The sequence below is a fragment of the Lithobates pipiens genome, unplaced genomic scaffold, assembly GCF_037356315.1.
Source record: "Lithobates pipiens isolate NorthernLeopardFrog02 unplaced genomic scaffold, aLitPip1_a1.2 Scaffold_22, whole genome shotgun sequence".
NCBI classification, from domain to species: Eukaryota; Metazoa; Chordata; class Amphibia; order Anura; family Ranidae; genus Lithobates; species Lithobates pipiens.
Window position 1 is genome coordinate 17372489 of NW_027507784.1, and position 14960 is coordinate 17387448.

Here is a 14960-nt window from a genome sequence, read left to right on the forward strand (position 1 = left end):
TCCTTTATTCTAGATGCATCCGAAGCCGAATGAAGAATTGGCTTGGGTGAGGACATAACAGGAAGAGGAAACTCCAAATTAGGTTAGTGATGAAAAACAGGTGAGCAGGTGAGCCGGGGAAGGGACTCCTCCTATAGGTGCATGCCTCGGCTGGCCGGCCGCACACAATAGCAGAGAAGACATTTTTACCTGCCATTGTTCTGCTACCATCCTGTGGTGTTATTTCATGTTTTTATGATTGAGCAATAAAAGGGACTTTACGGCATTGTGTGCGGCCATCCATTTCTTCAAAGCTTGGGTGAGGACATCGCTGGATCCCTGGACAGGTGAGCCTCCTTATAATAAAAGTCAGTTGCTAAAGTATTTGTAGCCGCTGACTTGGGGATGTTTCATGAACGCAGTTAAGTTGACCCGGCATCAGGGCTGGTGCTAGACTATTTTGCTCCCTAGGCAAGCCCAGTTACTTGCACCCACCCCCTGCCAAAAAAAAAAAAATGCTGCAATGTATGTATAGTGATGCTTTTTCACCTCCTTGCGAATTTTATCTCCAAGTGGGTCCCCAAAGTCACCTCCCTTACAGCAGGGTCCCCAGAACCCCCCTTACATGAGAGTCCGTAAAGCCCCCTTACATCTGGGTCCCTAAAGCGATCTTATATCAGGGTCCCAAGAGCCAATTTCCTTTCATCAGGGTCCCCAAAGTTAGAAGTGAAGAGCAGAGTGGGGAAAGGAGAGTGTAGAGGTTTAAGAGAATAGTTAGGGTAGTGGAAGTATTGTGAAGACCCCAGCTTACATCAGGATCTGTTTATTCTCATTGCAGAAGTCTGCTTCAGGACAGGTGGAAGCTGGAAGGCTGGGCACTGGGATCAGATAGGTTTGGAGGCGGATTTTCCTCCTCCTCTGGATGCCAGGGCCTGGGGGAGGGACAAGCATGTGATTGGTTGCTAGGACATGGGCGGTCCTAGTAACCAAACCTTGACGCTGAGATAAAGTGGGCAGCGGCTGTGGATGCTGTCACCTGCTATACATTCAGGGACAGCTCTAAATTTCTGCACAGCCTGCACTGTTGCTATAAAAAAAAACACTGTGCCAGCAGGAATGCTGATTGAGTATATCGGCTGAACGCTCTGGGGGGGGGTGTTTGGACCCAGCAACAACTGTCCGCGGCTGCACTCTAGGCAGCACGGTGCCTAGTCGGCTGCCTAGTTCGCCTAGTGGTAGCACCGGCCCTGCCCGACATGTAGCGATTGGCGGGCAAAAAGCCTGCCTTTCACTACACATTAAAGTCAATGGGGAAGCACAGCAAATGGCGTGCAATGCACATGGTTGCGGTGGGATTGTCAACAAAAATGGGGTTAAAACAGATGGTAAGGAAGCATCACAGTACTTCCTCACCACCAGTCAGTAGCCTATGTAGCACAATTTGGAAGCAGATCGGTCTTCAGAGGCAAGGGAGATTTAGATGCATGTCTAAATCTACCCAAACATTTTTGTTCTAGTTGTGTTCTTGCGTTGCTCGCTCGCTCGCATACGTAAACAGTGTCAAAACCACACATGTGAGCTGTTGTCGCGAATGTTAGCGCAAGAGCAATAATTCTAGCCCAAGACCTCCTCTGTAACTCTAAACTTGTAAACTGTAAAAATGTTTACATACCGAAGTTTGGCGCCATTCCACGAGTGTGCGTAATTTTAAAGTGTAACATGGTAGGTATCTATTTACTCGGCGTAACATCATCTTTAACATTATACAACAAATAAAATAAATAAATAAATCGGGCTAACTTTACTGTTTTGTTTTTTTAATGAAACAGTTTCCCCCCCCAAAAATTTTTTGCAAATACCGTGTGACAAAAAAAAAGCAATGGCTGCCATTTTTTTTTCTAGGGTCTCTGCTAAAAATACATATATAATGTTTGGGGGTTCTGAGTAATTTTCTAGCAAAAAAAAAATATGATTTTTACATGTAGGAGAGGAGTGCTAGATTAGGCTTGGGCTGGAAGTGGTTAAGCAACTGTTCTTTTATCTTCATCTTTGACTAATACATCTTTCATGGCTTACTTACCAGATAATCATAGTACTGGAGCGAGTTCATGGATGCTGAAAAAAAAAAAATTAATAAAATGTAAAACAGCAAGAAATTTAGGCTGAAGATTGGATAGAATGAAATGTAAATGGTAGACATGTTCAAAAGGAAAAAATGTGTTTAGTTTTCATTTCGTTTTAATTCGTTAATTCATTAATTTCGTTTATTCGTTAACTTTCTTAAATTCGTTTTCGGATTTCGTTTAGTTTTCTACCGAATTAGAAAAATCGGCCACATTCGAAAATATTTCAACCAAATTCGAAAATATTTCTACCGGATTCGAAATGATTTCATCATGATTCAAAATTATTTCAACCGCATTCGAAAATGTTTGTGACCCGACTTTAGGGCCATGTATCTTGGGGTCACTTGGTGCTAGAAACTCCAAATTTGGATGTTGTAGTGCTAGTTCTATTTTGTTTGCATACCATTCATTCATGTCATTCTCTGCTGCAGAAAAGTGCTTGACATTTTGTGACCCGAATTTGGGACCACATATCTCAGGATCACTTGGTGCTAGAAACTCCAAATTTGGTATGAAAATACAATAGCACTACAACATATCCAAATTGGGAGTTTATAGCACCAAGTGACCCCGAGATACATGGCCCTAAAGTTGGGTCACAAAATATTTTAGAATGCGGTTGAAATAATGTCGAATCATGTTGAAATCATTTTGAATGCGGTTGAAATAATGTTGAATCATGTTCAAATCATTTCGAATGCGGTTGAAATAATGTCGAATCATGTTCAAATCATTTAGAATCCGGTATTGAGTCGAATTTCGGCCGAATTCGGTTGAATTCGTTAGCATTGTAATTCGGTCATTCGGATGCATCCGAATGTCCGAATAATGAAAATTCGTCCGAATTTCGAATCGGAATGAAATGAAGTGCACATGTCTAGTAAACGGTTATGTGGTCATTGTGGTCAGCAGAACTCAGGGCCATCCCTACTGCAGAGGAACCACCATGCTCAAAATGCACAGAGAAACTGAAAAGATCTGTAATTCCCCGTACACAGGATAGGATTTTCCAACAACAAAATCCATGTTTTTTTTCCGACGGATGTTGGCTCAAACTTGTCTTGCATACACACGGCCACAGAAATCTTGTCGGAAATTCCGAATGTCAAGAACGCGATGGCGTACAAGACGTACAACAAGCCAAGAAAAAGTTCAATAGCCAGTGCAGCTCTTCTGCTTGATTCCAAGCATGCGTGGAACTTTCTGCATCGAAATTGTCTACACACGATTGGAATTTACAAGAACAGATTTTGTTGTCGGAAAATTTGAGATCCAGATCTCAAATTTTGTTTGTCGGAAATTCCAATGGAAAATGTCCGATGGAGCCTACACACAGTTGGAACTTCTGACAACAAGCTCCCATCAAACATTTTCCATCGGAAAATCCTATCCAGTGTACGGGGCATAAGAGGGGCTTCTATGCATTCTATGCATTAAGGTGAAAAAACATCAGACAATACCAGCCCCCCGTTTTACTTCCCTGACCCCCCGAACATCCTGCGCTCACCCCCGACATCCTCTTCACTGCTCAGCCTGGCCATTGATTGGTTACAGTGGATGGATTGAAAGCAGCGCAGCCATTGGCTCGCGCTGCTGTTAATCACGTCCAATGATGCGGCAGGGCCAGGCATGTACTGGCCATTGGGACTACCGGGAGTTTTCCGGTGGGCCGATGTCTCAGTGGGCCACTCTGATGTAAGGGAGCTGGTGATGGGACACTCTGATGTAAGGGGGTGCTGATGGGACACTCTGATGTAAGGGGGTGCTCATGGGACACTCTGATGTAAGGGGGTGCTCATGGGACACTCTGATGTAAGGGGGTGCTCATGGGACACTCTGATGTAATGGGGTGCTCATGGGACACTCTGATGTAAGGGGGTGCTCATGGGACACTCTGATGTAAGGGGGTGCTCATGGGACACTCTGATGTAAGGGGGCGCTGATGGGCCACTCTGATTTAAGGGGATGCTCATGGGACACTCTGATATAAGGGGGCTGGTGATGGGACACTCTGATATAAGGGGGCTGCTGATGGGACACTCTGATATAAGGAGGCTAGTGAAGGGACACTCTGATGTAAGGGGGTGCTGAAGGGACACTCTGATGTAAGGGGGTGCTGATGGGACACTCTGATGTAAGGGGGTGCTGATGGGCCACTCTGATGTAAGGGGGTGCTGATGGGACACTCTGATGTAAGGGGGTGCTCATGGGACACTCTGATGTAAGGGAGTGCTGATGGGACACTCTGATGTAAGGGGGCGCTGATGGGCCACTCTGATGTAAGGGGGTGCTGAAGGGACACTCTGATGTAAGGGGGTGCTAATGGGACACTCTGATGTAAGGGGGCGCTGATGGGACACTCTGATGTAAGGGGTGCTCATGGGACACTCTGATGTAAGGGGGTGCTGATGGGACACTCTGATGTAAGGGGGTGCTGATGGGACACTCTGATGTAAGGGGGTTCTGATGGGACACTCTGATGTAAGGGGGTGCTGATGGGACACTAAAAATGTAAGTGGGCCGGTCTGGATGAAGTCCAGGGCCAAATTTCTGTCCCAGTCCAGCCCTGGGCGGGACCGAGTGATACAGTGAGCGGCTACGGCCGCCGGCTGTATCATGGGGACGTGCCCGCAAGTACTCCACACCATGCGAGGGAGCTCGCATGAATGTGAGAAGTCCTTGGGGGGGGGCGAGACAGCCTCCGAGGGACCCCAGAAGAGCAGGTTCAGGGCCACTCTGTGCAAAACGAGCTGCACAGTGGAGGTAAGTATAACATGTTTGTTATTTAAAAAAAAAATACCTTTACAGCCCCTTTAAAGGTTCACTTTAAACACATTATTTTCATACCGTGGCTCCTCGCTGTCTTGTCCTACTGCTCCCCCCCACTAGAGCCGCTTTCAGACATTGCTAGTCTTCTGCATTTTCACACAGTAAGGCCTAGAGCCAGCTGTAGATGGACTGAAATTCAGCCGGTTCAGCAGGGAGCGGCCAAATTTCAAATCATCTTTGGGCAAGCTGGTTGTACAGAATTCGATCTCTTCTGTGTCGGTATAAGAATGCTGAGTGCAACCAATCACCGTTGATATTTCCACCTCCTAATCAGCACAGCAGGTCATTTACCATCAAATATAAGATCTACGATCAGTTGGAGTTTGTTGTTGATTCCTTGTTGATGCATTTTGTCTTCGCTACTGACAAGTATCAAATCTCGGGCATATTCGGAAATATCTCGCTGGGAGTCCAGAATAGAATACTTCTCCTCATAGCCACTCTTCTCCAGGTCATCAATCACAACAATGACATTCTTCCTACCTGCAGAGTTACAGTAGAAGAAACAACGCTTCAGTTGGGTTGAAAAAGACAGAGAAATGAAATAAAATAACCATTCAAAAAGTAGGTTAACTTTGGATGCCCACTCTGGCATGTGCAGCTCCCTGTATGTCTGGTGGATGCCAACCAGGGTGCGGGCTGGGTTAAAAGTCCATCTAGACTACTGTCAGAGTCACAGAATGAAAATGATGCCCTGTAAGCCGCACATCAAGCAACCCATTGCGTCAAAGAGTTGTCAGCGGCCTCATGACTAAGGCCAAGTTGTGGGACGGAACGTGTTGGTGGTGAAGCCAAGGCGGAGATAGACTCAGGCCATGGGCGTCCGCAGAACTTTTTATGGGGGGGTGTCATTTTTAGGTCACCCATGCTCCACCCCTTTTTGACCATTTTATGAAAGGGAGGGGCTTAGTCATTATCACATAAACCGTGATAACCCTCCCCCTTCCACTGCAACATTTGGCACTTTTTGAGGAGGGAGAATGTACCCGGTTTTGTGATGGCGATCTGAGCCACATACACAACCATGCAAAATATGCTGCGACCACAGCAAGTGAAGGTATAAATAAACATACAATTAGTCAATCGATCAATTACAAAAAAAAAAACTACACCTGCATGGTAAAAAGAAAACTACACCTGCATGGTAAAAAGAAAACTACACCTGCATGGTGCAGCATTGGCTTAAGCCAGTGGAGATCATAAATTCTATATGGGCACAATAGCACCTTTATTGGCACAACAGCAGCTTTATGGGCACAATAATATCTTTATGGGCACAACAGCAGCTTTATTGGCACAATAACATCTTTATGCTATGTTGCTGTGCTTAACCACTTGCCTACTGAGCACTTTCACCCCTGTCCTGCCCAGGCCAATTTTCAGCTTTCAGCCCTGTGGCACTTTGAATTACAATTGCGCGGTCATGCAACACTGTACCCAAATAACAATTATTTTTTATTTTTTTTCACACAGATAGAGCTTTCTTTTGGTGGTATTTAATCACCACTGGGGTTTTTATTTTTTGCTAAACAAATAAAAAAAGACTGATAATTAAAAAAAAGCAGGAGCTCAAATTTTCCAACAACAAAATCCGATCTGACTTTTTCCGATCGTTTGTAGAGAATCCCGATCGGACAAAGTGCCACGCATGCTCAGATCAAATTACGAGACCAAAGCTATTAGCTACTGGCCTCAACGTAGTCCGGTCATAACGAACGAACGTCATCACGCTCCGGGACGATCGGATTTTCCGACAACTTTGTCCGACCGTGTGTACGCAAAAATCAGTTTCGGCCAAAATCCGTCGGAAAAAAATCCGACGGATTTTGTTGTCGGAATGTCCGACCGTGTGTACGGGGGGGCTTAGTTCGTCCAACTAGCACACAGACAACCGGATTTTTCGACCTGGACCTGAGTCAGTCGGAAAGATTTGAAGCAAGTTTTATTTCTAGGTCCGCCGGACTTTTGGGAAGAAAAAGTCAGTTGGAGCCCACACACGATCGAATTGTCCGACGGATTCCAGTCCGCCGGACCAAGTCGAAAAGTCCGGTCGTGTGTATGCAGCATAACAGTTTTCCCCAGTGTCAATACCATTGCTGCGGCAATCCTCTGGCAGCCACCATTCAGGTAAATGTGGTGTGCAATGCTCTGGTACTCAGGAACTTAAAGAGCAACTCCAAGCAGCAAGTGAAAGCATTGAGTGAACTACTTTATATTTTACTCTGAGTTTTCTATATTATCCTACAGCAGCAGTGCTTTATAACTTCCTCTAAATGATCTGTTTTTGACTGATGTGTGTGATAGTGCTGGACCAAGTTAAGGTGGTGTCAGGTCACCTCGAGGCGAGATGACAGATGCACACCGTAGGGATCAGGAGTGCACCGCAAGGTTGTGGACCCTACGGCTGACTGCTGCGGACGGGAGACAGATCCCACAGGGTTTAGAGCGTAAGATTCCCTGGGGCGCGGAGTCTAAGAGCCAGCAGGTGTTCACCAGCACCTCTAGTGATGAGGATGGACTTGGCTGCAACTGGCTCCAGGTCGCGACCCCCAGGGTCCCCCAGCTCACACACACAGTAGGCAACAGGAGGATAGGGATGGTGAGGGACAAAGCCAAAGTTGGGGCCACAAGCAGACAAGAATAGTCAGGGACACGCCAAAAGGTCAGGATCACAGGCAACAGGGATAGTCAAGGACACGCCAAAGTCGGTAACGGAACAACAGCAGGTAACAGGAAGCTAACACACAAAGGAATACACAATGCTTGATCAGCAGGGTTGGCCTGCAGTACACAGGTTAATATAGAGCTCTCTGATAGGAGCTAGGGTGGAGTTATGCCAGAGGATGGATTACAAAAGCAGTCAGGTGAGGGTCGGCTGGTCTCTAGAGATGAACACATGGAAACAGGTAAGCAAACTATTGCAAAACCATGACAGGTGGTTTCTGGTGGATCTACTGTAAAGTGATTTTTTCCTTCAAAGAAGCAGATCCATGGTTGAGATGTAGTATATGTAGACCTTGTTCTGTGACAGTGACAAAGGCGGAAATCACCAGACAGTTAAAGTTGAACTCTATCTTTTGATGGAGTCCTTACATAGTTTGTTTGGGCTAAGCTGGCCCAAATGAAGTCCCTTACTAATATGTGAGGCCACTGGACGTGTGGTATAAGCTGTATGTAGCTGAGGCCGTGTTCTGGGTTTGAGCCAAGACTTCCAGCCTTATACCCGAAACACAGTAGAATCTATCCCAACGGCAACTCAGTCATTCAGAGAAAGCGATGTATTCTAGCAATGAATACAAAGATTCCCCTGATTGGCTGAGTCAGAGGTTATGACATCATCATCCTACCTCTCTGACTCAGCCAGGCAGAGGAAGCTTTGTATTCATTTCTAGAATACAACACTTTCTTCTTGATAGACTCTACTGTGTTCCTGGTATGAGATTGGAAGCCTCAGCCACTTTATACAGCACATCCAGCGACCTCACATGTTAGTAAGGAACATAGCTCATTTGGGCCAAGCTGGTCCAAGCAAATTATGTAAAGGATAACAAAAGATGGACTTCAGCTTTAATTCTTAGATGTGCATAGAGGAGTGTCTGGTATACAAGTGCATATCATTTGAAGGACCTTTTTGAAACATTTAATGGAAGCATTCATACAGCATGTCGCAATCACGACAGGATGCACTATGGCAGTGGTCCCAAACCTTTTTGGCACCAGGGACGGGCATTGTGTTTGAACATTGTGCCAAGGCCCGGGGAAGGGGGCCGGGCGTTCTGGGTGATGATGTATCTTTTCATGACCAATTTGTCAGGATATGGCTGGTGTTAGCACTTCAATCATTACAACACCATGTTTAATATGGTGTCAGCATGGGCTTACCCACGAATATATCCAACCATCTGACCATCCAGGGAAACCCCATGTTTCCCCCTTCCACTACCCACCCAGCTTTTACCTTTTGGGGCAAACAAGGCCTTGTCACAATTGCCTCCCTCTATGACCGTAACCAGGGAAGACTCAAATCATACCAAGCCTTATCTCAAGAATATTCACTCCATCCCTGTCAGGTGTTCCACTATTACCAACGGCTTCCCTATCTGAAAACGATAGGGGGGGGGGACACGGCCGGACTCATGCTCTACATCCCACTTGGATTCTGCGCTCCAACAGGATAACTACTCCATCTCCAATCTCTATGCGCACCTTATCACCCGTCAAGCGGATAAATACCACCTTGCTCCCTTTGAAAAATGGGCCTCAATCTTCAACGACGCAAGCCTCCCGGAAAAAATCCTGCGGGGATATAGACTTATCCATAAACTTGTCATTTCGGAAAAATGTCGGGAAACCCAATTCAAAATTACCCATAGGGCCTACTACCCCTTTCACACGAACAACATGGACCCTTCCCAAGCTAAGTGCCCATGGTGCTCACTTGATCGCCCTACTCACCTGTGGGAATGTACTTCAATTTCCACCTTCTGGGATTCTGTGTTGGGCTACATTTTAACCGTCACCGATCTGCCTCTGCCTAAAGACCCACTCACCTGCTTGTTCAGCTGTGAACCCTCAATCCCCTTGGTGGCACCGCCACGATCTCCCACTCTTACCCATTGGTCACATGTGTGTCTGCTGGCGGCTCGCAGAACCATCATGGACCACTGGATCATCTCGTCTCCGCCATGTCTACAAGGGGTGAAACAAGCTCTCCTCTCCCTGTTCTATATAGAAAGACTTGATATTATTTCCTCTCACTTCCAGTCTACCGCCCGCTTCTTCTCTAGGTGGAAAGATTATATTGAACACTCGTTTAGTTCGGAAGACATTGCATCTTTCATGTACCCCTTCAGATACACCGACTGGTACCTAAAACGTGACCTTACCAACTCGCTGGGGAAACTCAAATTACCGGTCTTTCATCCTCCTCAACAGCCCCATACCATCCTGCTGTATCAACCATGAGCCCACTGGCTCACTTTAGGCCCAACCGGACTTTCTTGGATATATAAGCTCTCGATCATCCATATGCAACTCTTCTATCTGCTCCCACTTCTTGGATAACTACAGGCCTACAATGGACACTTTTCATGATTAAGGGACGCATACTTTCGTTTCACCCTATTACCCGTTATCTCTCTCCTCAAGTGTGGTCTATTATACTGTTCTGGAAATATGATGATATACAACCCCCCTCCCCCCCCCCCTTTTTTTTTCTTCTCCCCACCTTCTTTTCCTCATGCTAATGTTTATGTTCCAATACTGGCCTACTCGGCTACTCAATAGTTCTGTCTTGCGCACTGTCAACTGATTTGATGTTTGTATTGTGAAAAACTTCAATAAAAATTTGTTTTAAAAAAAAATAAATATAGTGTCAGGATGATTGAAGTGCATTATTTTTATTATTTTATTGTAATATAAAATTAAATAGTTCAGCTCACCATAATGCAGAATCTTCCACCAGAAGCAGCTTGTCACTTGCCACCAGATGCAGCTTGCCACGGTGCCCATGACCAGATTGCCACATCACCTGCCACCAGATGCAGATTTCCACATTGCATGCCACCAGCTGCAGATTGCCACAGTCACATGCCACCGGATGCAGATTGCCACATGCCACCAGATGCAGATTGCCACAGTCACATGCCACCAGATGCAGATTGCCACATGCCACCAGATGCAGACTGCCACAGTCACATGCCACTAGATTCAGATTGCCACATGCCATCAGATGCAGATTGCCACAGTCACTTGCCACATGCCACCAGATGCAGATTGCCACATGCCACCAGATGCAGATTGCCACATGCCACCATATGCAGATTGCCACAGTCACATGCTACCAGATGCAGATTTCCACATACCATCAGATGCAGATTGCCAAAGTCACATGCCACTTAGATGCAGATTGCCACAGTCACTTGCCACATGCCACTAGATGCAGATTCCCACAGTCATTTGGCACATGCCACCAGATGCAGATTGCCACATGCCACCAGATGCAGATTGCCACATGGCACCAGATGCAGATTGCCACATGCCACCAGATGCAGACTGCCACAATCACATGTCACCAGATGCAGATTGCCACAGTCACTTGCCACATGCCATCAGATGCAGATTGCACATGCCACCAGATGCAAATTCCAACAGTCACTTGGCACATGCCACCAGATGCAGATTGCCACATGCCACCAGAGGCTGTGAGAGATCATGTAATCTCTCTGCTCCCCCGCTTCACCTCCAACAGTATACCGGCCGGGCTGTGTGGGCCGAACGGCGGTGATGCAGGTGGGCGGTGGGAGATTATGTTGTCTCTCTGCTCGCCTGCTTCATCCCCACAGTGTAGCGCCAGGGCTGTGTGGGTGATCTCTCTGCTCGCTGTGACTGCCGCTGCAGCTCAGATAGCGCAGACTTCGCGGCCCGGCTGTAAACGGGCTACGGCCCGGTAGTGGGCCATGGCCCAGGGGTTGGAGAATCCTGCACTAGGGGACAACTGGTTCCCGACCAGCCACCACAGTTATACTGTGGCAGGATGGCCCCCCTGGGCGAGCCGTCATAGCTGTACGATGGCCCTTCAAGACACTGTAGGAGGCACGTGCAGCGTGTCCCAGGAGCTGATGCGAGTGCCAGGCACGCACGCTGATCGTCGGGCACCTACAATTACTCGATTGTGGTTAAAAACACCAAAAATTCCCCTCCTAGCACACATCCCTTTCTCCCTCTACCATATCACCTTCTCTAGCACAAACTCCCTAAATCCCCCCTACTAGCACAAATCTTCCCCACCCCTCCTCGCAACTCAATTCCCCCCAAATCACCACTCCTAGCACGCCTCCCCAAATCTACAACAATTCTTACCCCCTCCTGCCCCCCCCCCCAATCCCACCAACACAAATACCATCTCCCAATCTCCTTGTGGTGTCCCCCACCTCACATGATGCCACAGTGTCCAAGGAAGTCACTGAGACCCCTCAATGTTACAATCAGCGGCGGCCCATCCATTTTAATTGGATAATTATTTTGACAGATATATCTTGTTGAATGCTACTTACAGATTTTGGGGCTGTACAGGCACCATCCACTTGTCCCCTAAATTCTATCTAAGGGTGATACACCTCCTCCAGAGTATGGGCCTCCCTTCTAGGCTGGCCTTACTTAGGCTACATGTATGTAAGTGAGTCTGATTCTTAGTAAAATTATGATGGAATATTTATTGATAATGTACATATAGTATAATATTTAGAATCTATACTTGAAGGATTTGACTTATATACCTCTGCGCTCCCATTTTTGGTCCTTCTAGGTTCTATAGTCATATATAGTCATATTTACCTGGTTCTGAGGAAGCCATCGGCGAAACGTGTCAACCAGTATCTATGATTTTGACTACAAAAGTATATTAGAACATATATATCTATATATATATATATATATATATATATATATATATATATATATATATTATGGATTTTGTATATGTATAGTGTGGACTTTGTAGCAATAAAATTAAAAATGTATTACATATTGTTTGTTATATCTTGTTGAGGTACCGGTATAGTGCGTTCTCTCCTTCTTCCCCCCCTTTTTTTTGCTGAGGCCTACACACGATCGGAAAATATACGATGAAGAGATCCCGTCCGACTTTTTCTGTCGGACATTCCGCTCGTGTGTACGCGGCATTATAGGCATCAAAATAGGGTGGGGCTCGTGGCGCAGAGCATTGCGTCATGAGCCCACCCAAGTGTTACAACAGCAAATTAATATTCACTGTTGTAACACTGATCCTCAATCCGGGCCAATCAGAAGCAGGCCTGAGACGGGGGGGGGGCGTGGCTACCGAGCTACTGCATGGACGCGTAGGCAGTTAGCTCCGTGCTAGAGTCCGGGAAAACAACCCTTAACGGAGAGCGATTCGACTCCACTCTTGTACCACCTGCTTGGGAAACATCCCTCACTCCTTAGCCATGGCCAAGAAGAGGAAAGGAGTCTCGCAATTGCAGAAACTACAACACTTCTTCCCACAAAAAGACCGAGGCCTACTCCAAGATGGCGCCGGAGACGCTCCGTCGCCCACATCCAGCGGATCCTCCACTTCCACGCCTAGCCCAGGATCCCGTGCATCCGCTCGCCGCGATCCCCCAGATGTCTCCACTCCTATATCCCGCAGCCCGGCGAAGTCCAAACCCAGACTGTCAGTGGATGCGAACGACGATAAGGTGAGCGCTGACCGTGACGGCCTAGACGACACCAGGGAGCTAGCAGAAACGCTTCAATCCTTTCCTACCACAAACCAACCGGTGTCTGACACCACACTGAAAGACATGTTAGTGTCCCTTCGCAGCTCCCTCCACGCAGACCTAATGGACTGTATGAGAAGCTTTAGAGCAGACATGGGGGAGCTGGGCGAAAGAGTGTCACATGTAGAGGAGAAAATGGGAGATTATGCCTCTTCATATAATTCACTGGTGGATGCCCACAATGAACAGGCCGATGAGGTGACATGGCTCAGGTCAAAGGTCGCCGACCTCGAGGACCGATCCCGCCGCAACAATCTCAAGTTAAGAGGGGTCCCCGAAGTGATCACCTCAGGTCAGCTACTGCAATACGCACAAGATATGATGCAATCCTTTCTTCCGGACGCATCTGCTTCTGACTTGGTAATCGATAGGATCCATCGTATCCCCAAGCCTTCCCACCTACCAGACAACATCCCTAGAGATGTCCTCATGAGAGTACACTTTTACCATATCAAGGAAAGTTTTATGTCTGCTTACCGCAAAAACAAGCAACCGCCTGAATGTTACGCAAATGTTCAACTTTTTGCGGACTTGTCTCAGTATACCATGCAAAAACGCAAAGCCCTGGTATCCATTACTAAGGCCCTGCGCAACCATGCCATTATATACCGCTGGGGATACCCTGCTAAACTGCTCATTACCAAAGACGAACGAGTGACTGTAGTGAATTCGCTGGAAGAAGGGCTACAGCTTCTTCGCACTTGGGACATCCTCCCAGCTCAACCTGAGACACACGCTTCCTCACCGCCTTCACTGGATATCAGCAAGACCTGGCAGGTCGTGTCCAGAAAACACAAGGCTGCCTCCTCTAGGAGACACACTTGATCTCTCCCTTGTTAAATTCCACTAAGAATGTGATCACCCGGCTCTAACAGCACGTACGCCACCGAGTGCTTACACACCCCATGACATTTAGTGCAGTAATTCTGCCACGGGCCCACGCACAAGGCCCTTTTCTTAGTATTGAGCATGTTATAGCTCTGAGTTTTTTCTTCTTTTCTCTGTACGCAGCTATTTCAGATTTGTTTTTCCCCACTGGCTGTTTTTTTCTTTTTCCCTTCTGCTCCCTCTCTTCCACCTTTTCTTCCCAGGATGGACTCTGCCGTTTCTTCCGGATTTCTCGTCTTGTCTCTGAAGACCACCTCCACAACTGGACATCGGATGACCTCTATACGCGCACTAGTACACGGGTATGCCTACTCCTATCTTCCCCTTGTGATTTTTACAAATGATGAAAGTTGTTACCTTTAATGCACATGGGCTTAACCACCCGGCTAAAAGGGCTGCTCTTTGGAAAGAGGCCAGTAAATTGAGAGCTGACATCTTATGCATACAGGAGTCGCATCTCACACCACAGGACCAGCACAGACTTAAACACAGGAAATACCATCCATGTTTTTCAAGCTTCGGTGCCACATAAACATAAAGGTGTTGCTATTGTTATTGGTGCCTCGGTAACATTCACTCTTAAGTCTCTTATCGCCGATCCAGAAGGCCGTTATGTTATTGTTATTGGAGAATTTAATAGTAAGCTCTATACAATAGTCAGCCTCTATGCCCCTAATTCTCATCAGTTGAGATTCCTTAAAAGGCTGTTGAAAAAAGTGGCCGCAGTAAAACAAGGTACCCTATTAATTGGGGGCGACTTCAATATCACCTCGGACTACACTATTGACACCACTTCCAAATCCAAAAGGCCTCTACCTACACTGCAGTCCACTCTACA

At 46.8% G+C, this 14960-nt stretch overlaps 1 protein-coding gene across 2 annotated transcripts in view; it reads right to left on the reverse strand.

Moving 5' to 3' along the window:
• The window catches only part of LOC143923347 (uncharacterized), a 52026-nt gene that overhangs the window by 15908 nt on the left and 21158 nt on the right, over window positions 1–14960 (reverse strand). For both annotated transcript variants that reach the window (XM_077446961.1, XM_077446960.1), the window contains exons 5-6: window positions 5226–5417; window positions 2060–2094 (exon numbers count right to left, since the gene is read on the reverse strand). In XM_077446961.1, the coding sequence (XP_077303087.1) occupies window positions 2060–2094; window positions 5226–5417 (227 nt within the window). The remainder of the gene's footprint in view (window positions 1–2059; window positions 2095–5225; window positions 5418–14960) is intronic.